This window comes from Lissotriton helveticus, chromosome 9 (genome assembly GCF_964261635.1).
Source record: "Lissotriton helveticus chromosome 9, aLisHel1.1, whole genome shotgun sequence".
NCBI classification, from domain to species: Eukaryota; Metazoa; Chordata; class Amphibia; order Caudata; family Salamandridae; genus Lissotriton; species Lissotriton helveticus.
Genome location: NC_136070.1, coordinates 418,591,987 through 418,615,747, shown reverse-complemented (window position 1 = coordinate 418,615,747; position 23,761 = coordinate 418,591,987). Strand labels below are relative to the sequence as shown.

Sequence of the window (23,761 nt, the reverse complement as noted above, 5' to 3'; positions counted from 1 at the left end):
GTCTTCTTTATACATTCCAGCTCGAGCCTTGTGCTCTGCGGATTTGCAACTGGCTCGTGTACCGCGGCTGATCCGGAAAAGAGCAGAGGGGCTCTCGTTCTGGGAATTAGCACCTGCTCTCTGGAATTCCATCCCTTTGGCTTTGGCTTTACATAGCAAGCAAGACCTCTGGATCTTTAGGGAAATGATCAAGACGTAGCTATTCTCCAGTCACTAGCTCTCTCGTCCTCTCCCCTTCTGCTAGTTATAGCACTTGGACGCCTTGAAGCTGAGGCAGCCATGTGCTTTACAAATCCGGATAACATAACACAATACATTGCATTTATGCGTTTTCATTTCAGTTTTTGTGTTCCATTGCAATGTAAACAGAATGATGTGTTAATTACTTGATCTAAATGAATATTAAAATGTGAGAATTAAATATTTAGACCAGACTGTTGCAATGAATAAGAACATCTCAACTAATTAACTGAAATACATCCAATGTTGTTTGCACTGTGTTATTCATACCACTAATGAAGCAATATGATATCCTTCATTTTAATTTCTTTCAAATTCAATCACTATTATCATTAGAAAATGTTAATGCTTACTTTCACCTTATTATCCATTTTGTTTCCCCTTCCCATAACAAACCTTTGAGCAACTTTGGGAGGGCTAAAACTAGAGACTAATATACACCCATCATAAAAGGCCCAAATTAAACTATAACAGTCTAGGTCTGTGCTTCGCACCAAAAGAGTAGGCATTTATGAACCAACGTTTTTAACTTCGGATAATGCATTATTTGTTAACTATCTATTTCTTTCTTAATATGTAAATAGTATTGGCCCGGTGCTTCACTATTCCATTATATCTTCTACAACAGAAAAAACAATAAATAACTTTTTAAACCAAAAAAACTATTCTATGAACCTTTGCTAATCTAGGTTCAAAAGAGAAAATGCCCACTGACCAGTGTCATTTAGGTCATGTGACTAATTAACATAACCAAAGTAAAAAAAATGTACAGCCCTTTCCCAATTTGTATTTTACATCCATTTCACAATTTGTTGGCTGTACATTTATTACCATACTAGGAAGAACAGTGGTGCTTTATATCCCGACCCCTTTCACCAGACCCTTATCTTTGAAATTTAACCATTACGGTACATTCAGTTTATAGATAAGGAATGTTTCTTATCTTCAACCCTAGTTCTCTCTCAGGCGAATCTCCATTAAAATCATAAGCACAGAATAGTCCCACCCACGTCCTAGGATCCCGGAACAGTTCTTATAGAGTCACATCTTCTTCGCCAAGGCAATGAAACATGTGTGACTGACATGTTGACATGTTACATTTTTGCACCCTTAAAAAACGGTTATGCTGCCAATGTTTATGGAATAACTTTATAATTTAGAAGGAAAAAAAAAGGTCATATTCTTAAAAATCACTTAAAATTAAAAGTGACCTTTTAAAAACATTCACAAAAGCTATTTACTTCTTTTTAAAAGTAAGCTAATGAATAATATGTGGCAATGCTGCAGCATTGAAACAATGTAAACAGGACACCACCTTTAAGGCTTTCTGACCTCCAGTGTCCCATCATGCCATGTAGGTGGCAGTTTACACAGTTTTTTGATTTGCCAAATCAGCAGTATAGTGGTATACATGTATTAGCTCTTCCGTCAGTGACGAGGGAGGGCTGCTTATGATTTCAATGGCCATTTCCCTGAGAGAGAATTAGGATAACAGGTAAGAAACCATTCCTTTGCTCTCAAGGGATCTCCTTTGATAATCATAAGCACTGAATAGATTCACTCGCTTTCGCCTCCAAGATTCCACATAGGAAGAGAGAAAAAAGTACAATTACACAAACAAATTCTTTGGAGATGCTTGCCCCACTTGGGCATCAGCCTTAGCATCCGAATCAATACAATAGTGTCTCAAAGGTGCAAACTGATCTCCAAGTTGCAGCCTTGCGGAACCAAGCAATTGGGATGTTCTTAAGCGAAGCAGCAGTAGTTGATTTACCCCTGTTGGTGTGGCCCTAGGTTTACCAGCTTGGGTTTTCTTTCCTTTTGATAGAGGATTATAAAGGCGACAATTTATCTAGAGAAGGATTGCTTAGAAGGGGTATATCCTTTCCGTAGAGGACTGGAGTTGACAAAGAGTTGTCTTTTTTCTTAAAGATTTTGTATTATCTAGATAGAACGTCGAAATGCTTCTAACATGGAGTGTGGTGACATTTCTCTGCAGGAGAAGAGGGGTCGAGGCCGTGACCGAGGGAGAACGAACACGCCACAAAAACTCAAGGTGACTACAGACATCACTGGAATGGGATGTGAATAATGGCACCATTCCGATGACTTACCTACTTAACAAATACTCATTGAGAAGAACCGACTAGTTTCTTTTAGGATAAGGCTATCTTTGCCATTAAATATTTGAAGGTTGGAGGAGCAAAGCTCGCGTCCGAGATGGCCGCGTTTTAGCTCGGCTCCGTTCACTCTCCTGTCTGCAACAAATATCCTGTACTTTATCCTGCCCCGGGAAGTATCCCACGATGTGCAGTGGAACGACGATAACTCACAGGCACTTACCGTTTGCTCCGGTGATTCCTGGGTGTCACGGATCCTGAGTTACGCCCCTGTCTGCTTCGGGGCCTCCGGAGCGGCCGGGCCTGGCACTCCTTGGCGGCGCCCGGGCTGGACGGGGCGCGGTGGCCGGCCCTTGGTGGTGGTGTGGAGTCGGTCGGAGGGACCGATGTGCTAATAGACCGATTGCGGCCTCCCGGGCCTGGTCCGGCGATCCTGCGGCCCGGTGTTGGGGAGCTGACTTCTATGGACGGGGTTAACCGTACATCTGGCTCGTCTCCCCTTTGTTCTCCGGCCCGGCCATTTTGAGTTCCTCCGCCAGGACTCGGAGAACGGTGCCGGTGGCGTGTGGGGTGCCGGCGCATCGCCTTCTTCTGGTGGCTCCCCTTCCTGCCCTGGTGGCACCTCCGCTGGTGGTTGCCGGTATCCTGTTTTGCCCCGCTGATATCCGGGCGGGGGTCGGTGTTCGCAGCGGCCCCGCCGGGCTTCTAAGATGGCGGCCGGCCCCGTGACTCTCGGCCTTGTGGGGACCGGCGATGCGGGTCCGCCGCGCGGCACGTTTGCTGAATACTGTGAAGGTGATCCTACGCTTGGCGATCGCCGCCCTGCGCTCCTGGGGGGCATCCATGACCGCACCGACCGCTATCCTGGAGAGGGGTCCCTTTGTTGGGCCTGCCGGACCCCCCTCGGTTTGTGCGGCTTCATCTCTGTTGTGTGCTGCTGGAACTTTCCTTGGGGTCGTGGACCTGGAGGCTGCTGTTGGTATGGATGTACGGGGGTCCGCTGCCCTTCTTCGTCCTGTGCCTCCTTCTACTCCGGAGGTTCCCCGGCTGGATCCCGTCTGGACCGACCTCGATGGGTCTCTTTTTCCTCTTTTGCCTCACATGGCCAAACGAAGATCCTGTGACGGCGCCGCTGGACCGGCTTTCTCCGTATTCTCATCGGAACTTTGCCTGCTTTGCCTGAAGTGGTTACTGTACTTTTTGGATCATCCGGGTCGCGATCGCTATAACTTGAGTGTACTTTTGATTCGACTCCCTGTTATTCACCTCCGGTTCCATGTGATCTGGTTCCTGGTGCGTTGTACGACTACAGTTTGCGAAAAACGAGGACAGGGTTGAGCTGATCTTGCCTCTGTGGACTGTTCTTTTGTGGTATGGTTAGATGATCTGTTCATAATTGTATGATTATGTTTGATACGTCTTTACGTTCCTGGAGTTTATCCGTGTGTTTACTATCTTCCCGTGGGCACTGAGTATTTTCGGGCGGGGGGGGGTGGGAGCTGAAGGGATTTTGATTATGTGGCTCCTCTCCCGCTGTTTTTCCCTGTTTTCCCTTCCCTCTCTTTTTATTCTACGTGATTCTTTCTTTCTTATATTTCTCTATATTTCGGGTTCTAATTAGGGCGACAGGCACGCTGCTGGGGGATAGGCCATAGCCTTCTGCAGGGGTGCAGGGTGGGCTGTGCGGGGTGGTGGGGGGGTCTGTTTATTGTATTTTTCCCTGTTCCTCTTTTTGGTTCTATGGCTCTTATGTATCCCCTAATTTCGTGGCGCGGTGTCGGCACGTAGCCCCCCGGGGTGTTTTTGCTGGCATGGCCCCTTTGGTATGTCTGCTGTTACGGTTTACTACGCATTCGTTTCTCCTGTTGCCACTAGTTCCATGTGCCGAATTAGTATTGGGTGCTTTGTTAGCCGTGGGGGGCGTCCACTGACGCTGCGCCCTCACTTTCCCCCTCCCCTTTTTTGCTGTCCTCTCCCTCCCCTTTTTTTCCCTTCCCCCCCCCTATTTTCTTTTCCTCCTTTGGGTGGTTGTAACGGAGGGCTTTTAGTTTTGTAAGCTTATTTTTCTCTGTTTTATTATTATGTGCCCTGGTAGTGGTGGGTGGGTGCTGAGCAGCGATTGAGATTGTTCTTGATGTGGGACTCAAGTTCTGCCTTTGCCAAAATGTACTGTTCTTTTGGTCTTTTCCTGTATTCGAGACTTCGGCTTGCTCACGGCCCACTACGGCCCTCTGGACTTTACAGATTGTCATTATCCTGTGACACCCTTTTTCTATTATAAAATTAACCTACTTTTATCCTGTCCGTGTCGGCGACTCAAAGACTTGTTGCCTTTGCCTTTCATGTGAGCTATTTAGAAATCCTGTTGTCTCTCCTGTATTGCCTCGTATGTCTCCTTATTGTGGTGGCCGGCCCGGCGGGTTGTAGGCCCGTATCTGAGCGCCTTCTGTACAATAAAGGTTTAAAAAAATAATAATATTTGAAGGTTTGCCTCGACAAAAAGCATTGAACGAATAATCAGTGATATATTTCCAATATTTTTCGCCCTGAAGAAGTCCTTCGGACGAAACGCGTTGGCTACGCTTTTTATGAAGATTTTGAATAAAAGCAAGAAAGAGAACCTTAAGGCCTACTGAATTGATTCCTTCATATCACTAATCTGATTACTATTGTTACTGTATACTTTATGGTATTCTTAGTCCACAGGCTGGATTCAAAATACAACCAAACAAAAACTGGCACTGTGCGTTTAATACCTCACAGGACCCCCTATATCCCATCATGCCTCACAGGTGACGGTCAGGTCAGGCCTTTTTTATGCTGATATGGAATCCAGCGCACAAAAGATATACAAGAGGCTGCTTTAAAAATTAATCCGGGAGGTGGGAGGGTTGCTTAGGACTATGATGAGGATTCCCCTGGAAGAGAACTATGATTACAGGTAAGAAATGTATCCTCATCAGTAGTCAAACACGGAGTAGAATAGCTAGACCATCACAGAACATGAGGACGAAGGAATGTTAATAGCAACTGTCACAATTATCCAAAAAGATTCCTTAAAGAAGCCTGCCCTACTTGAGAGTCTTGGAGTCCCGATAGTAATGACCGGTAAAAGTATGTACCACTTTCCATGTTGCAGCTTTACATATTTCGGAAATGGGAACATGCCTCAATAGAGCAGCTTTTTCCACCTTAACCCTGGCCTTAGGTCTGGCAGGTAAGTGTTTGTTGGCCAGCTGGTAGGAAAACAAATACAGGAAACTCTCCACCTAGAGATTGTTTGCTTGGAGGAATCTATGTCTCTGCTCATTGGACAACACCTCACCAAGAGGTGATCACACTGTCTGATGTCTTTTGACTTATCTAGGTAAAACTTTAGCAAATTTTAACGTATATAGAATGCAAATCCGTCTCCGCTGGGGTGGAGGCGATAGGAAAAAAAGTTGGCAGTTAGATAGTTTGGTTAATGTGAAAATCTGACACCACTCTGGTGTGAACACTAGGATGGTCCTCATGACCACCCTATTACAGTGAAAAATTGTATAATGTTCTTTAGCACACAAAGACTGAATCTCACTGACTGTACGTACTGAAGTAATGGCCACAAGAAAAGCTGCCTTCCACATGAGGTGAGACTTTGTGCATTGGTTCGGGAGGGGAGGGGCGAGTGGGGAGGGGAAGAGGTTGACCATGTTAAGATCCCACAGCAGAGAAGGTGACCTAACCGGAGAGAATACCTTTTTGAGCTCTTTTAAAAAAAAAAAATTAAAAAGTCCTTGACCACTGCCATTTGAAAGAAAAAAGGTCTATGCAGAGGACTTTCTCCAACCTGTAATGGCTGCGAGTTCTACCTTTATGGAGGACAACTGCGACCTGATTTAATCAAATGGAGAAGGTAAGGTAGAATTTGATCTTCTTGACCCAAAATTGGATGAAGATTATTTTGGACACCCCACAAATAAAATCTTTTCCATTGGAAGCAACACATTTTTCCTGTGGAAGGTTTTTTGGCCTCTGAGAATGTGAATACATTTCTGCGGCAAGCCGAAGTATCCATCTTAGAGGAATTCAGGAGCCATGCTGTCAAGCTCAGCGAGAGAAGGATGGCATGGGAAATCTGCCCTCTGAGCTTGTACAGGAGATCTTGCCACCATGTTAGCGTCTGGATGGCAGTTTGTGACTGCATCAGTTTGTCTTCCCAATGATCCAAAAACTGATTCCACTGATCCTCTAAACATTGCTGCAGAGGTCTCATATGCAGTCTTGTGTGGGGGACTAGGGAAATGCAAGAGGCCATGCTTCCTAGCAGAGATGCTAGCTGTCTGGCAGATGGATGAGGAGTGTGCAGGAGACTGCAACACTTCAGACTGATTGTGGATAGTCTCTCCTCCGTAGGATACACTCTTGCGGCAATTGTTTCTAGAGTAGCTCTCAAGTAATTAATGATCTGGAATGGATGTTGTATGGATGTTTTAAATTGATCTGGAGACTTGGCTTTTGCAGCACCTCAACACAAATTCGGTAATGCTCTTTTGCTTGTGACAGAAAGGAATTCTTTATGAGCCAATCATCTAGGTAAGGGTCGACAAATATTCTTTCCCCTTAAGGATGCTGTGACCACAGTCATACCTTTTGAAAATGTTTGTGGAGCAGATTTCAGGCCAGATGCCAGCACTTTGTACTGATAGTGCTTCCCTGCCATTTTGAAGCATAGGAGCGTCCGGTGTTATGTGGCAATCAGGATGTAGAAATATATGCATCCTGGAGATCTATAGAGCACATCAAGTCCCCCCGATGTAGTTGTGGGTTGATCTAGTGGAGAACAAGCATCCAGAACATTTCCTTTTGTATACATTTGTTGAGTACTCTTAAGTCCAACATGGGTCTGAACTCTTGCTTCAGACCCTTTTTACCCACAAGGAAATAGCACGAGTAGATTCCAAACCCTTAGAGTGCAAAGGACTTCTTCTATGGCCTTTTTTTGGAGCAGACTGATGACTTCCTTTTGCAAGACCCTTGCTGATGACATGATGTTTGCAAAGGTGGAACAGAGGGAGGAGGAGATCTGAAACAAAGTGAGTAACCGTTTTGCACAATGTCGAATACCCATTTTTTCCTGTGATAGGGTGCCACTCTTCCAGGTACTTGGTAATTAACTGCCCCCGGAAAAGGGACTTGCAGATTTCAACAGATGACTCCATGTGGTCATACTGCTGCCTGAACACCAGAAAGATCTCACTCCACGGCAGGTACCGGCTCATACACTTTAAATATATTAACAGGACTTATTCCACCCCAGAGCGGCTCTGCAGGTACGGCCTTCGTGAGGAGGCAACTTGTGAGAGATGACAAGCTCCATCGGCTGACTTTATGCATTTAGCATGGCTATGCCCCGTGAATTATGCATATTGGGGGGAAATCTTTAGAGAATTGGAGGCAGTGATAGAGACAGAACTTTCATCAGACCCTGCGATGGCATTGCTGCGATTCACCAAGAAGCTACCCAAGGCTGTACAACGGATAGTAGACATGGGGCTCCTTATGGCTAAACGCAGAGTGGCACTGTGTTGGATGAGAGGCCCAGTGCCAACACTCAGGCAATGGTCACACGATGTGTTGTACTGTTGCACACAATCGGAAAACTAATGAGTTGCTTCCCCCCGTAGCCGTCCCAACATTTTTGGGGGACTATACACAACGTATAAACTGGGCAAGGCTGAAGAGTTGGTGAGGGAGGAGGAGATGGTTTCTGAGGGGGTGGGTCCTCATGACACACACTGAGGGGGGAGTAGGGGATTCGTGGAAGAAGGCAATTTTCACTCCCACACGGTGTACAATTTCATCCGGCGTATTACTGTATATAGCCAGAGGGGGGTAGGCTGGGTGAAGAGTGGGGGTTTGAGTGTGTTCTAGAGTTTTTCACGAGAATGTTATAACACCTCTAGGCACTGTGGGTGGTGGGGGCCACTTAGACAGTAGAGAGCACTGGGCAGGTATAGGTGGTTCATAAGAACATTTGTTACTTACCTGTAAACTGTGGTTCTCCAGTATTGGTGTCTTTCATGGCGCACCACCCGCGAATCCAGGAGCTGCGGCCTGTGTGGGGCCAGCGGCAATATGGCACGGACATTGTGAGGAACTGCAGTGTTGCCGTGGGACGAGACTTGGTATCCCCCGGGGCACTGCGAGGCGGGACGAAGAGAGGCCCGAGGCACAGTGAAGGCCTGCGGGGCTCAGGCGGCTCCTGGATAAACCTACAGATACGGGGAGCTCCCCTCCCTGACATTTGGCGATCTGGTGCCCCGCTGTGGTGTCCCCTGTGCCTACCGCTGGTGTGCTGAGGCGGGGGGACGAAAAGCGAAGGCTTGTGTTCGCCGGCGCTGAAGGCGGCGTGAAGGCCCGGTGTTGAAGTTTGAAACACCCATGGATACGGGCGCAGTGGCTGTGGTATTCCATCTCTGTTTGGGCCCATCTCCCGCACGAGACAGAAAGCGCTACAGGCACCCCATCTGTGAACCTCGGTACTGTGGCTTGTGAGGCAGGTGGCAGCGCAGCGAGAAAATTGCCTAGTACTGCGGCGGCCGCTGAGAGTGGGGGTTTGGAATCGCTAGGGGGCCCACAGGGTGGTGAGGAACATGACAAGTAACGCTGCACTGACCCTTTGAGCCGAATGATATGAGGATTACCCTGGAGACAGTCCACTGAAGGGATATAGACGACCTCGCTGGAGCCTGTGGGAGCACCGAAGAGCAGAGACAAGTGGCGGGCGGAGCAGTCGGTACTGGTGAGGAAACCTGAGGAGCCGCTGACCCTAAAGTAGTGTGGCAGCGCGACAAAATAAGTGGTTGAGGCTCCTATGGCCTGGACCGTGAGACCGGAAGTCCTCGGAGTTGGATGGCTATGACGACCTTGTGAGGAAGCGGGTGTTGATGCGCGGGCTGCGCCGCTGGAAGTCAGTCACTGGGATTATTGGCTGGTGCTGGTGGGACTTGGTTGGGCTCAAAGGCTTCCGGTGCGGCCCGGACTGAGGGGTGTTGGGAACAAACAGACGGTGCATAACCAAAGGGGCACAAGTAAGAGACATTACTCGAAAGAGACTGTGGTACCGCCTCGCTCTTCCATTACTAAGACAATGCTGCTGTTGTACCACTACCTGCTGGAGGCCTGATGTTGGCTAAGTCTCCCTGATCTGCTGCGCGCACGCCACCGGGACAGAGTGCGCCACCACTTCTGGCAGGCGGGATCTATTCCTCTACTGGTGGGCTGAAATGGCAAAAGTGATACACGTGCCCCATTGACTAGTGCTTCAGTTATGACGCACCGGAGGTGCGGGGAGTAGCCGGTGAATGCCTACAGCACAGCAACTGGTGATAGGCCGGATACAGGCCAAGACACAACAAGGACAACTAAGGGCCGCCAGCCTTGACCCTATGCAGGGTACTGCGGAAGAGATGCCGGAACCAGCGACCACATCCCTAGCTGCCAAAATGGACTCTGTCCTCGCAGAGGTGGAGCGCATTGGTGCAGCACTGGACCACACTCGGACCTCCCTGGAGACCAGAATCGACAAAGTCACCTCGGACGCCACTTTGCTTCACGCAGATCATCGAAAGCTCGCTGATAGAGTGGCTACACACGACCAAACCATGAAGGAGCTCCAGCCTTTGACGCAAAATCATGCGGCCGCACTGCAGGACTTGATAGACCGTGTCCACATACTGGAAGAATGGGCAGAGGATGCGGAAGGGAAAACGTAACGTCCCAGATCATAAACACATCGTCGATGTAACGTTTGCACAACTGTAGGTGTTTGATGTGTGGGTTTGAGTTAAGTATTTTTTCGCTTCTCAAGGTCTTGCCACACTCTGCAATGGGAGCACTTTTGCGCCGACGATGTGGTTTTGATCTGGGACAATAATGAGTCAGAAGCCACGGATTTTATCAACTGGCTGAACCTCCAAGACCCATTCCTAAAATTTACCTACACAATGAGCAGGTCTCAATTGGTCTTCCTGGACTTACACATCATAGCTAACAACGGAATATTAACAACTACCCATTTCAAACCTCCAGCTAGGAACTGTCTTCTTAATCTAAGACAGCTTTCATCCCAGGCAACTGAAAGACAACCTACCATTCGGACAATTCTTGTGACTAAGACAAAATTGCACTGAGAGGGAAGACTAGAAGACTCAAGCAAAAGACCTGTCAGAAAAACTGAAAGCAAGACACTATCCGAAACATCTAATATGAACAGCTAGGAAAAGAGCCGCAAACAACCATAGAGAAGCGCTCCTTGAACTCTGACAAAAAGAAATGACTGCACAGGACAAAAGACCAGTTTTCATAACCACTTTCAACATCGCATCAGACAAAGTGACTAAGATAATCAAAAAACACTGGAGGACACTGACCAGTGGCAACCTAGATATACCTAAGCCTATGTTCAGCCACAGAAAAGGCACATACCTTAGAAACTATTTTGTCCATACATGCCCGAAAAACACAGCCAAAACAGAAAGGCCACAAAAATCCTTACACACACTACCGGGTGGACACTATCCGTGCAGCAATTGCAGTGTATACCTCAGCCACCAAGAAGGTGGAATTCAATAACAAAATGACCTGGGTACTACGAAATTTCACCAATTGCAATACTGTAGGTGTCGTATATCTAATTACCTGTACCTGCAACCTCCACTATATAGGGATGACCACCAGAAAAGTCAGCACCAGAATAGTGGAACACCGCAGTAACATCAGGTACAAGCGGGCCACCACAAAAATGACGTCACACTTCATAGAAAAACAACACACACCCAACGATATAAAATGGGTGGTCTTGGAACACATCAAAAGCAATGACAATCTAGAACACAGACTCCTTGAAAAGGAGCAATGCTGGTTTGTTCAAGTTACACTCTGACAACCAAGGTCTAAATGATAACATCCCGTGGGGCCAATTCACTAAATGACACTAAACATGAATTTAAGTTTACTGATTACAAGAAATACTGTACAACACGCTTTACCTAGGACACCGCAAGGAGAGAACACTAGCTAATCTACCTGTATTGACATCTGACATTTATTTTGCACAGTCTTTTTCAATAACATACAGATTGAAACTTTAACCCAGGCTATGCGTAAACACGTTTACCCAATACACCCCGTGGAAGTCACACTAACTAGGAAACCAATAATTAGTCAACCACTGGAGACTACTTGAGGGTGTTTTTCGACCTTTAAACACTAACAAAATATGAGGTCACTCAATTAATTAACTTTTCTTTAGGACCTATTGAGGAGGTATCATAAGCCCTCTAGAGATCAAAATCAGAGTCTTATGGAGATCAACTCAATAACCCCGTTTAAAAAAAAAAAACATTTAAATTATTAGCAAAAAATCACAAGTCTCTCTGTGTGTGAATATCCCTCTATTCAACTCTATTTCACGTGTGAGCGTCTCTACTGCACTTATGATGCGCATTTGTATTCTTTACCCTCCTCTTTATATCGTATGTATAATCGTCACCCTTTTCTTCAATCTGTCCCAGCACCAAGAGGGCAGTCTCAACAAGCCAAGCCCGGCGGCCATTTTGAGAAGGTTTCCGCTCTAGACTTCACAGCATGACTGAGCGGAAACACTTTCTACTTGAACTGGCACCCGTAGGAGACTCGCCAAGATGCGGTCTCGAGGGACACGAATAGGTATTTTGTCGAAGAGGAATTTTTTCACAAGTCCTTTCCTTTTCAGGAGCAGATCTCAAAACCGGGCAAATTGCTGTACCGTCCACAGCTCACCTGTTTTTCCTCCCCTTAAGCATTACGGAGTTTCACGCCAATTAATCACACTTTGTCCTCAGTTTCTAGCATTCAAGTCCGAACCCTCTCCCCCCTCAAGACCATGAAGCACAGTGTTGCTTCCTAACAAGTCTTTCTTTTCTTTTATGTAATGCTCGTCTTGTTTGTTATACTGTCACGAGGTGTCACTTTTCTTAAATATACCTAATACCACGCACCAGATAGCAGCGCTAAGGTTGTAGATAATGGTATAAAAAGCAAGCAGCGCATTAAGCACGAGAATGCCACGAGTAGACACACACCACATTGAGGAATAACATATGTTTTGCGGTTTAAACATACCTACCCCATTTGGGAGAGGCTGTCTCTGATATGAGACTAATATTTATCGTATGTATTATTAATACATGCTTATTAGTTGCAGCGTGTTTACATTCACTTTACCTCACTTTAGGCGTGGTACACACAGAGCTTGACCCTGTGTTTGTCCAGAAGAAGAGCATTGGGGAAGCTCGTAACATGTTGACGTTCACTAGGCCCCCTAGAGACTCACCCCGTTTTTAACATACCAACTAGGAGCCAGAATAAAGTTATTTTGCCCACTAGTTAGGTATTTTAACCCACTCCACAACACCACTGCACTACACATAGTTCCTCACAATATAGTGCTCCTACGTAACACCGCAAGTCATAGTACGCCTCAATCCGCAGGGGGTGGAGATGGCCCCTATGATGAAGCATGTCACCATGGGGAAACCCTGGTGAGTGAGGGGACTCTAGAATGGAAATCTTTCCTTTCTATGCAGATTTTCTGACTCAGACTGAGCAAAAAACCTTCCCTTTTTCAGCTAGGTTCTTTATCTGAGATTTCGGATGTTGTAGATTTACTCTTAAGAAAAGCAATATTCTGTGATCCTAAAGTATGGGCAGAAAATGTCTTAATAAAAAACGGTCCAAGATTGTCAGAGATCCTGTAAGCAAGACTGGCTGACAAATTAGTTTCCTGACTGGTAGTCAGTGAAGTAGATTAAAACAAAAGGAAATATACTAATTTCTGCACAGTGAAAAGGAGATACTCAGTAGGATGCTGGATAGACAGTAATTGTAGACTACTATTCTTCGGTAACCCTAGGCAAAGTAAACTAACCATGACTGAATAAGTGCATTTGCCACTGTTATAGTGAGCGGAAAAGAAAGAAAATATAAGATAGGATTATCGAACAAAAAACAAAACAGCCTTTAATCAATAAAGCAATGTGCAGATTGAAATCCAAATCTACATTCATCAACTTCCAAGATTTCTTCCAGCCTACACCAGTGCGGAGAGAATATGTGGATTTAGCTTGTTACAAACTTGAACAAACTTGAACTATTACAATTCACTAACGACTCAAATAAGAACCTTGAGTGAAACGGGTCCATGGACTTAGGGCGAACGTTACCACAATGCATCAAAACAGCAAACTCTAGAACACTTGAGAAGATTAAAAGAGAAAACAGGCATTATGTTTAATAAAATTATTTACCTGCGGGTGGTAGACACTCAGTGATTTAACTTTGTGCAAAGGTAATAACACCTTTAACAAAAATATTTTGTGCTCTTCTTTGAGTGGTAAGGCAAATCCATTTATTATACTGTAAGATCAAACAGTTCGATTAATAAAGATCCACATAAAGAACAGTAATTTACAACACTTTTAACACAAGCTAATAAACATGTATCTCAAACCTTTATTTTTCATGCATCTACAATAGTTTTTATGACAAGCCCGTAGGCACAGTACAAGGGCTCCACAAGAGTTAATTGGGGTCACCTTTTCAACCTCTATAAAGCACCACTTTCATACATTTGTAAAAATATGTTTGAATGCATCCACTGTGACTCAAATGTAGTATCATTTACCCAAAGATGAAGGTACCTTTGCGATTGTTCTTTCTCATGTGACTGCGTGTTTTCTTTGTTCAATACATGTATTAAATCCAAAGCAGTCTAATATCACACAGAAATCAATCCTACTTGAACACTGAATGCATATATTGATATTTAAGTAGCACAAAAAAAGTCGAGTAGGAACAGTTCTCTGTACAGGTGTACATCATATGGGGATTTACACAACTGTATTACACTGACACTATTTCACAAATGCATTACATTTTAAAGAGAACAAGTTACTTACCTACCTTTTTTTTCTGCTGGAGACTTTTAACCACAAATTCCTGACATTCTGGAATCTCACAAGAGCTAGACTAGATCTGGAAACTTAAAACAGCAATTGCGAGTCCAGTGTCGACAGATGCAGCCACTGGACTTCACTATGGCCTCGCCAGACCCCAAAGCAACAGTGCAGAGCAGACTACAGGCTGCACCCCCTCCGTGGTTAGGTCAGTTGACAACAAAGTATACTTCACTCTTCTATATACATAGTGTGCAGAATCCAACATAGAATATGAGACCGAAAATTCAACTCCAAAGAGGGGCAGGCCATAAGTAGTCTGAGGTTATATAAGAGACTCCCCCAGAAAGTATTGCCACAGGTGAGTAACTGGTTCTGCTGATGAATAGTTCTCACCACAGATTTCTCACCATTTGGATACGAAAGAAGTGACTTCTAAAAGGTGGAGGGTCTAAGGAGTGGACTTTAAACTGGGAAATCTAGACCAAGCAGGCAAAATTAACCTCTCTGCTGTTCCTGGTGAAGGTGTATACAGATGCCCACGTACCCAAAAGGCAGTGAACTCCACAAAAAGGAAATATGTTGCTCATCTGCAAATCCGATTCTCTAGCAGTTTTATCTTTCATAGATTCATAAGCCTACATTATTCTAGTCCCCATTGCTAGGCTGGGAACCCTTGGTAAAAATGTTTACATAGCAGTGTAAGTTACACTCAGGAACACTGAAGAACAATAGTTACTTACCTGTAATCTGTGGTTCTCCAGTATTGGTGTCTTGCATAGATTCACATGCCTGAATCATTCCCCATCGTCAGAGTGGGAGTCCCACGGTACATAAAAAGCAATAAATATGCCCATAATAAACAAAAACCTTGGTAAAATGAAAACCAGGAAGTAAAGTAGCCCAAAGCTACCAAGAAAAAAGTTCCACATCCATGACTATCAGTCATTATACATAGTCCAAACTGCAGCCAATCAGGCGACAGCACCCACCAGAATGTTCTCCTCAGAGAATCAGGCTCTCCGATTTTCTCACACAAGAGTGTAACCAAGAGATAAGAGCATAAACCAGCCTCTGAGGGTAGGTGGACGGGTTGCATGTGAATCTATGAAAGACACAAATACTGGAGAACCACAGATTTCAGGTAAGGAAAATGCTACTTACCAGTATGCATCTGTTCTTGGCATGTAGAGCTGCAGTCTCACACTGTGCATTAGATCGCCACCTGGTGTTGGGCTCGGATGATTGCATGTTGTTGTCGTCTTGGAAGAAGTCTTTGTAGTCACGAGATAGGGGACACCTCCCTTGGACGATAGCGCGCATGGCCATCGACTCCATCCTTAGATTGTTTTTCGCCATGATTGGAAATGATGGAGTTAGTAGAGATAGAAAAAGGGATGTCCATGTGTGTGTATCTAATAAAGATAGAAATGGAACAGCTACAGGCTCCGGGGAGGTGGGTGGGTGTGTAAGATTGCAGCTCTTCATGTCAAGAACAGATGCATACTGGTAAGTAGCATTTTCCGTTCGAGGCATAGGAGCTGCAGATCTCACACTGTGCATTGATTGTACAGCAGTGTCTCCCCTAGCGGTGGTCACCTGTATCTGTTGCAGTAGTTTGAAATAGAGTTTGAAGGACAGCTTGGCCTACTGCAACTTGCTGCTTGGCTTGCACATCAACACAGTAGTGTTTAGTGAAGGTGTGTGTTGTAGACCATGTTGCTGCCTTGCAGATGTCTTCTAGAGGAATGTTCCCTAAGAAAGCCATGGAGGCTCCTAGTTTGCATGTGGAGTGTGCTCTTAGAGGAACTGTTAATGTACGTTTTGCTTTGAGATAGCATATTTGCATACATTTTACAATTCACCTTCAATTCCAGCTTTAGAGATGGGGTTGCCTTTATGTGGTGGCGAGAAAGCTACAAACAGTTGCTTTCTTTTATGAAAGGATTCGGTCCTATCAATGTAATAGAGAAGAGCACTTTTTACATCTAGTGTGCGTAGAGGTCTTTCTGCTACAGAGTCTGGGTTTTGAAAAAACGCTGGCAACTCTACTGATTGCTTTAGATGAAAAGGAGCAACTACTTTAGGAAGGAATTTAGGATTAGTCCGTAGAACCACCTTGTTACGTTGTAATTGTAAAATGGTCCTTGTATAGTGAAAGCTTGAATCTAACTCTCCTAAGGTAAAAGCTGTTTTCCATGTAAGGAATTGCAGTTCACACTAATGTAAAGGTTCAAAGGGGGGCCCCATGAGCCTGGTAAGAACAATGTTTAGGTTCCACACTGGAGAGGGTGGTAACCTAGTAGGAATGATTTGTTTTAACCCTTCCATAAAAGCTTTGATTGCAGGTACTCTAAATACTGACGTATGTTGTCTATTTTGTAGATATGCTGCAACTGCTGCAAGATGTAAACGTATAGATGAATATGCTAGATTACATCTTTGTAAATGGAGAAGGGAACAGATGATATTCTGGATGGAAGCATCTAGAGGAGAAACTTGATTATTAGTGCAGTAAATGGCAAATCTCTTTAATTTTGCATAATAGCAAGCTCTAGTAGTAGGTCTTCTGGCTTCTTTAATGATATTCATACAGTCTGGTGGCACGTTAACGTAACCAAACTCAGACTTCAGGAGCCGGATCGCCAGATTCAGTTGACTTGAATCTGGATGTCTGATGTCTCCATGATTCAGCGTTAGCATGGATGGTGTCAGACACAGTCTTTGGTGTGGAACTAGAGAGAGTTCTGGCAATGTGGTGAACCAGGGTTGGGGTGCCCATGTGGGAGCTACCAGGATCAATTTGAGAGATTGTTGTCTCAGCTTGCGGCATTAGTGGGATTGGCGGAAAAGCGTACGCAAATCTGCCTGACCAGTTCATCCATATAGCATTGCCCTTGAACAGCGGGTGTAGAAATCTGGCGGCGAAGGTTGGGCATTGTGCGTTTTCGTGTGTGGCAAACAGATCTATGTCTGGATGGCCCCACTTGAGAAAGAATGGTAGAAGAACTTGCAGATGTAGTTCCCATTCATGAATCTGTTGTGTCTGTCGACTTAACAGATCTGCTATCTGAGTGTGAACTCCTGGAAGGTGTTCTGTAAGCAGATATATCTTTTGTGGAATGGCTCATCTCCAAATGTTCTGTGCGAGCTGGGACAGTTGCAGGGAATGTGTGCCACCTTGTTTTTGAATATAGTACATGGCTGTCATGTTGTCCGTCCGGATCAAGACGGCTTTGTTCTGTACATGTACTTGGAAGGATTTTAGTGCTAGGAATAATGCTAGCAGCTCTAGGTGATTGATGTGAAGCACCTTTTGTTGAGCGGTCCATTTTCCCTGAGTTGTATGGTGGAGCAGATGGGCTCCCCATCCTGTGAGGGATGCGTCTGTTGTCAGTACAATCTGTGGCACAGGACGAGAAACGTCCACCCTCTGTACAAGTTTTTGGTGTTCCACCACTGCAGAGTGTGATGTGTGCAGCTGTCCACCAACACCAGGTCTGTAAGTTGTCCTTGAGCCTGATTCCACTGATGTGCTAGACATTCCTGCAATGGGCGCATTTGCAGTCTTGCATATGGTACAATAAAAATGCAACATGCCATCATGCCTATTCGTTGCATGAACACTCTGGCTGGGAGACAGTGTTGGTTTTGAAACTTTGTGACTAAGGCTTGAATGCTCTGTATCCTGGCTGGAATGGGATAAGATAGAGCTGTATCGGTGTTTATGGTAGCCCCTAGGTATTGATATATATGAGAGGGCTGGAGATGTGACTTGGTGTAGTTGATTGTAAACCCCAAGTCGTGCAGTGTTTGAATCGTTTGAAATGTGTGTTGGACACACGGATTGAATGACTTGGCTTTTATGAAGTACGTGAAGACGTGGATATGTTGTCTTTTGAGATGTGCTGCTACTACTGCTAGGCACTTTGTAAACACTCGTGGTGCAGTTGTGACCCCGAATGGAAGGACTTTGAACTGCTAGTGTTGTCCTTCTAGTACAAATCCGAGATACTTCCTGTGAGAAGGATGTATGGGAATGTGGAAGTAGGCGTCCTTGAAGTCTAGTGTGGTTAGGAAATCACCTTGTTTCAACAATGGGAGCACTTGTTGTAAAGTGATCATGTGAAAATGGTCTGAGTGTATATACAGATTGAGATGCCTTAGGTCTAGAATTGGTCTTAGTGTTTCGTCCTTTTTGGGTATTAGGAAATAGAGTGAGTAAACCCCTGTTACTTGATGTTGCAACAGAACTGGCTCCATTGCATCTTTTTGCAGCAATGAGAAAACTTCTTGTTGGAGCAGCGTTAGATGTTCTGTGGACATTAGAAGCTGTCTGGGTGGTATATGTGGAGGGGTAGCCGTAAGCTCTAGGCAGTAACCATACAGGATAATTTGTCTTACCCACTTGTCTGTTGTGATGGAATTCCAGACAGGTAGGAACTGTGTTAGTCTGCCCTCTACAGGAGTTGAATGCTGTTGGGGAAGCAGAAGGAAGTCACTGTTTTGTGTTGGGAGGGGTTTGATTGTTATTTCCTCAACCTCTTCCCTTGTTGTTGTTGCCTCTGTAGCCTCCTCTAAAGTATCCTCTATTGGAGGATGTTTGTGTATTTGTTTTAAAGGAAGCTGAATTGTCTGCTCCAGCTAGTTTGGAGCCTCTTCTGTAGAAGGAGCAACGAAAGGAGCCTCGTGCTTGGGTGGACTGCAGAGCTCCCATAGACTTCGCTGTGTCAGTGTCTTTCTTCATTTTTTCAAGTGCTGTGTCTACCTCTGGACCAAACAATTGTTGTTGGTTGAATGGTTGATTTAAGATAGTAGTTTGCACTTCTTGCTTGAATCCTGAAATGCGTAGCCAAGCGTGACGTCTAAGGAGGACACTGGTGTTTATTGCTCTGGATGCAGTGTCTGCTACATTAAGTGCGCATTTAATGGAGGCATTTGAAATAAGCTTACCCTCTTGCATGAGGTCATTTGCTTGTGCCTTATATTGGTCAGGTAGATGTTGTAAGATCTTCTCTAACTGATCATAGTGAGCCCTGTCGTATCTTGCAAGGAGGGCCTATGTGCTAACGATGCGCCATGTATTGCTAGCTTGGGCAGCTATTCTTTTCCCTGAAGCATCTATGATCTTTGATTCTTTATCAGGAGGTGGTGCTTCACCTGATGTTTGGGAATTTGCTCTTTTCCTAGCGTTTGAAACTACTAGGGAGTCTAAGGGTAGCTGTCCTTTAATGTAGGCAGGGTCCCCAGGAGCAGCTCTGTACTTTTTCACTATCCTTGGGTTTATGATTCTAGCTCGTACAGGATCTTTAACCACTTCTGATGCATGCTTAATGACTCCTTTTATCAACTTTACCGAACCTGTTCCGAGGAGAAACTGTCCCGGATTATCTCTGCCCGCCTGCTTTGTGGACTGGTGTCGAGGCGCTGTGGGAGGAGAGGTGAGGGGTAGACAGGCAGCAGGGCTGCGAGCTTATCACAGGGACTCCGTTTCCCAGGAGTCCCTGTCTGACCAATTGCCTCCACCTGGTCCGCTCTCCCTGCCAGCCCCGCACCCCGTCCACTCTTCATAGCACCTGGAGCTCACCGCTGCGCGGGAGCGTCCCGGGCGAAGCCCGGGCCAAGGGCGGGCCCGTTTGTGCCCGTTCGTGACCGGACCGGGCCCCCCCTTTTGCTTTTGCTGCTACCCCTTGCTATTCCTAGTGTGGGGAGATGTCCTGTCGCGAAACCAAGAGTAAATCTTCCATAACTGGAGGGGCCATTGCCGGAGGTATGGAGACATTTTTGATTAGAGCTAATACTCGAATCGATTCTGAAATAAATGTACTTGAAAAACGCTTATCCAAGGAAATATCGTCCTTTAAGAGATCCTCCCTTGGAACATTAGTCAACACCAAGACCCCCGAGCGGCCCATTGAGTCTATTAATATTGCTGCGGTTGGTCCAACTTTAACACCTATGGACACTAACCCGGGGGCTCTTGACTTGGACATTCTGGTTAATGAAATCCTCCCTGAAATAGACATGGTTTTTGATAATAATGTGTCCATCTCTTCTGACCCCGTTGTTACTTGTGACAATTTGTCAAATGGGGTTAAAGACGGGGCCACAACTAAGCGTAAAAGGCAATACAACACGAAATCGGGTGGAAGATCCAAAACAGATACCTCCAACCTCACACTAGGTCCACTCCAACCCCCACTCAGCATGGACTTAACTTTAGAAAACTTGGGAGCTCTCTTTAAATCACTTGTATTCCCCCTAGAGTCTAAAAAACGGAACGGATAGAACTCCGTCTTACTAATATTGAGAAAACCATAGCTGCTTCATTAGCTAGATCCCCCAAGCCCAACACCCTGTGTAACCCTCAAATTAATCCCACTGTCCTAGGTCCCCCTTTAGTGAATGACACCGCTAACTCTTTATGTCCCCCAACTGGCCATTTAGCCCCTACCCATCTTAGCAACATTAATATCCCCCCTTTGCTACCTGTAGGACCAGCCCAATCTATAGCCACTACTAATGGGGCTACAACTGATGGCCATATAGCTCCTCCAGCACCCGACCTGATTGCCCCTAGATCGCGCAGGCCAGACCTGCCCCCAGAAGCTAACCGCTTCACGGTATTCTTGGCCGGAGCTCCCCCACTGGAAGCTGGGGAAGACGAGAATTTTCAATCTCTTAAAAGTAAAGTCGTTAGATGGCTGAACTGGAATAGACCTCTCCCGGCCCACCTTCACAACGAAATTATTATGGTCAGAAGGGTGCCCTGGCTGGGGAAAACTAGAAAGTCTATCAATGGGGACTGTATAACTGTCAGTTTCAGAGACCCTAGAACGGTCTCGCACATTTGTGCAGGTTCTAATAGATCCCTCGATTCCACCATCCAGACGCTACCCGTGTCTTTTTTCTTTCCCCCCAATCCCACGCATCATGATCGAGGCAGAGACAACTGGACTAGGGTTGAGCGGAGGAGCAGATATCGGAGGTTTGATGCAAGACCGGTTTTGTTGCCCCCGGAGACCCCTTTTTATGACTTTAACCGATTTAGTTGTCTCAGCGGTTTAGATGGAGTCGATTGACTACCCACGACCTATGTCTTAAACCCCTCCCTCCTTGATACTGGTAATAGTTCACGAGATGCTAAGGGTAAAGGTATACCTCAGGTCCCAGCACCCATAATGCCTCCTACCCTAACATATTTAATATCCGGGGGCGTTGACCCGCATGTCACACACTACCCACTAGTATCTATGGCCACCCCTGTGCCGTCAACAGAATTCACTAGAGTCATTGAGTCTACTGAACCTACAACATGTATTTCTGGCTTCAAATTTGCTAGCTGGAATATTGCTGGCTGGAGTCGGCAAATGTCGTCCTTGGGCTGGAGTGAATCCTTTTCCCAGTTTGACGTTTTATGTTTACAAGAGACTTGGGTAACATCTGACATCATTTTTGATGGTTTTGTGTCATACAACAACCCGGCACAAAAGTCCAACATGGGCAGGGCTAAAGGTGGGCTTGTAAGCTTACTTTCTGTGAATGTTTCTGTTTGTGTGAAATCGCACCTGACTGTGGGCTTTCATTCACAAATCTTAAGTTTGGAACACAAAAGGGGGCATGTAACCTTGCTGATCAACCATTATAATAACATGTTTGATGCTACTAATACTTGTGGATGAGCTTGATCTATAAGTGAGAAATATCTGTAAAGATACCCACAAGTCCTTTGATATCATTTGGGGTGGGGACTTCAATATTCGTACTTGCCCCCACTCCTTTACAAAAGTATGTGGGTTTGACGGGGATAATGGGGAATTCCGGGCACATTTTATACATACACCTTATGGCGATTCTCTCAACTCCCTTATGCTCAACCTCGATTTACTGATCCAATATCCGGCTACAGATAATGAGGATAACACTGTACCAACCTTTGTAGGTACAAACACGGCCTCTGTTATTGACCATCTTCTGGTATCTGTACACACTGCCTCGCTCTGTTCGGTCCCGATCGTTGTAGATTTTGGTAGTAGCGACCATAATGCCATCACTATGGTGACATCGATCTGGGGGTCCCCGGCCAATGTTCAGCGTAGGATAGTAGAAGACTTAATTCCCTGCAGGCAGAATGGTATCCGTATTAAATGGTGTGGGGATAACTCGGAGAAGCTGCTGCGTAAAATTGTAGGAGCGGGGTCTGAAGTGATACTTAAATGTCTGGACTTTGATGCTTCCCCTCAGTGCATTATTGTTGATTTTGAGGAACTAGGCACCATCATAAAAAGATCCCTTACCATCTCCAAAGGCATATCGAAGAAGGCAGCCATGGGCTGGTTTGATAGTGCTTGCACTAAATCCCTTCAAGAACTTAAGCGGGCTCTCTCTAAACAACCCAGAGACAGGGATGTCATTCTACACCTCAGGTCGACTTATAAAAAACATCTTACCTGTAGAAAACAAGAGCTAAGGGAGCTTGCCTGGGATAATTTGACTAAAGCAGCAGTACTGCGTGACAGTAAGCTCTTTCGGAGCACGGTCAATAGTCCCTTTCTTCTAAAGGAAGATTTCCCTATATTATCAGCCCAAGTTAGTGAGGATAAATGGGTACAATATTTTACAGAAATTTTTGACCCGGCCAGGGAGGATTGTGTTAGCTCTTCGGCCGCCCCTTTTGAACCTAAGCTACCGCTGGGGATTACCCTCCAAGAAGTAGAAATTGCCATTAGTAGGAGCAATGGGGGGAAGGCACCGGGTACCGGATGGGGTCCCGGTTGACCTGTATAAATCCAATCAGGCTCTTTGGAGTCCGCTCCTGACCCAGGTGTTTAACGCATCAGTCAGTGATAGTACCCCATCGTCATGGAGCAAATCCATAATCCTCCCGATCTACAAGAAGGGAGATAGAGGAGAGGTTAAGAACTACCGCCCTATCTCCCTTCTGAATGCCTCACTTAAGATCATGAGCAGGGTCCTACTAGTGCGATTGGAGGAATGGGCGGAGGACAATAAAATTCTAGCTGAATCCCAATTTGGTTTCCGCAAGGGTCTTGGGACAATAGAACAGTGTATCAACTTGGACCTCATCATAGGGAAATACACCAAAGCAAAACAGGGCTCATTATTTCTCTGTTTCGCTGACCTCTCAAGCGCTTTTGATTTGGTGAATCATACTTTGTTATGGTCCACTCTATTGGAAATGGGAGCCCCGCCAGCAATAATATACTTCCTGGCCAGATTATATAATAAACTTTCAGCCCAGATTCGCTTTGGTCAGGCCGGGGAATGTACTACGAAAATCAGGGTTAAATCAGGCATAAGGCAAGGCTGTGTGCTGGCCCCGTTACTTTTCTCCCTTTTTATAAATTCTATGGAGTCCGAATTAAAGAGGGCTCAAGCAGATTCCCCACAGATTGATGGCCA

The 23,761-nt window shown here is 45.5% G+C and overlaps 1 protein-coding gene across 2 annotated transcripts in view; it reads right to left on the bottom strand.

Annotated features, from left to right (window-relative positions):
- The window catches only part of PPP2R5C (protein phosphatase 2 regulatory subunit B'gamma), a 1,473,822-nt gene that overhangs the window by 636,538 nt on the left and 813,523 nt on the right, over window positions 1-23,761 (bottom strand). For both annotated transcript variants that reach the window (XM_078660190.1, XM_078660191.1), the window contains one exon: window positions 13,691-13,799. In XM_078660190.1, the coding sequence (XP_078516316.1) occupies window positions 13,691-13,799 (109 nt within the window). The remainder of the gene's footprint in view (window positions 1-13,690; window positions 13,800-23,761) is intronic.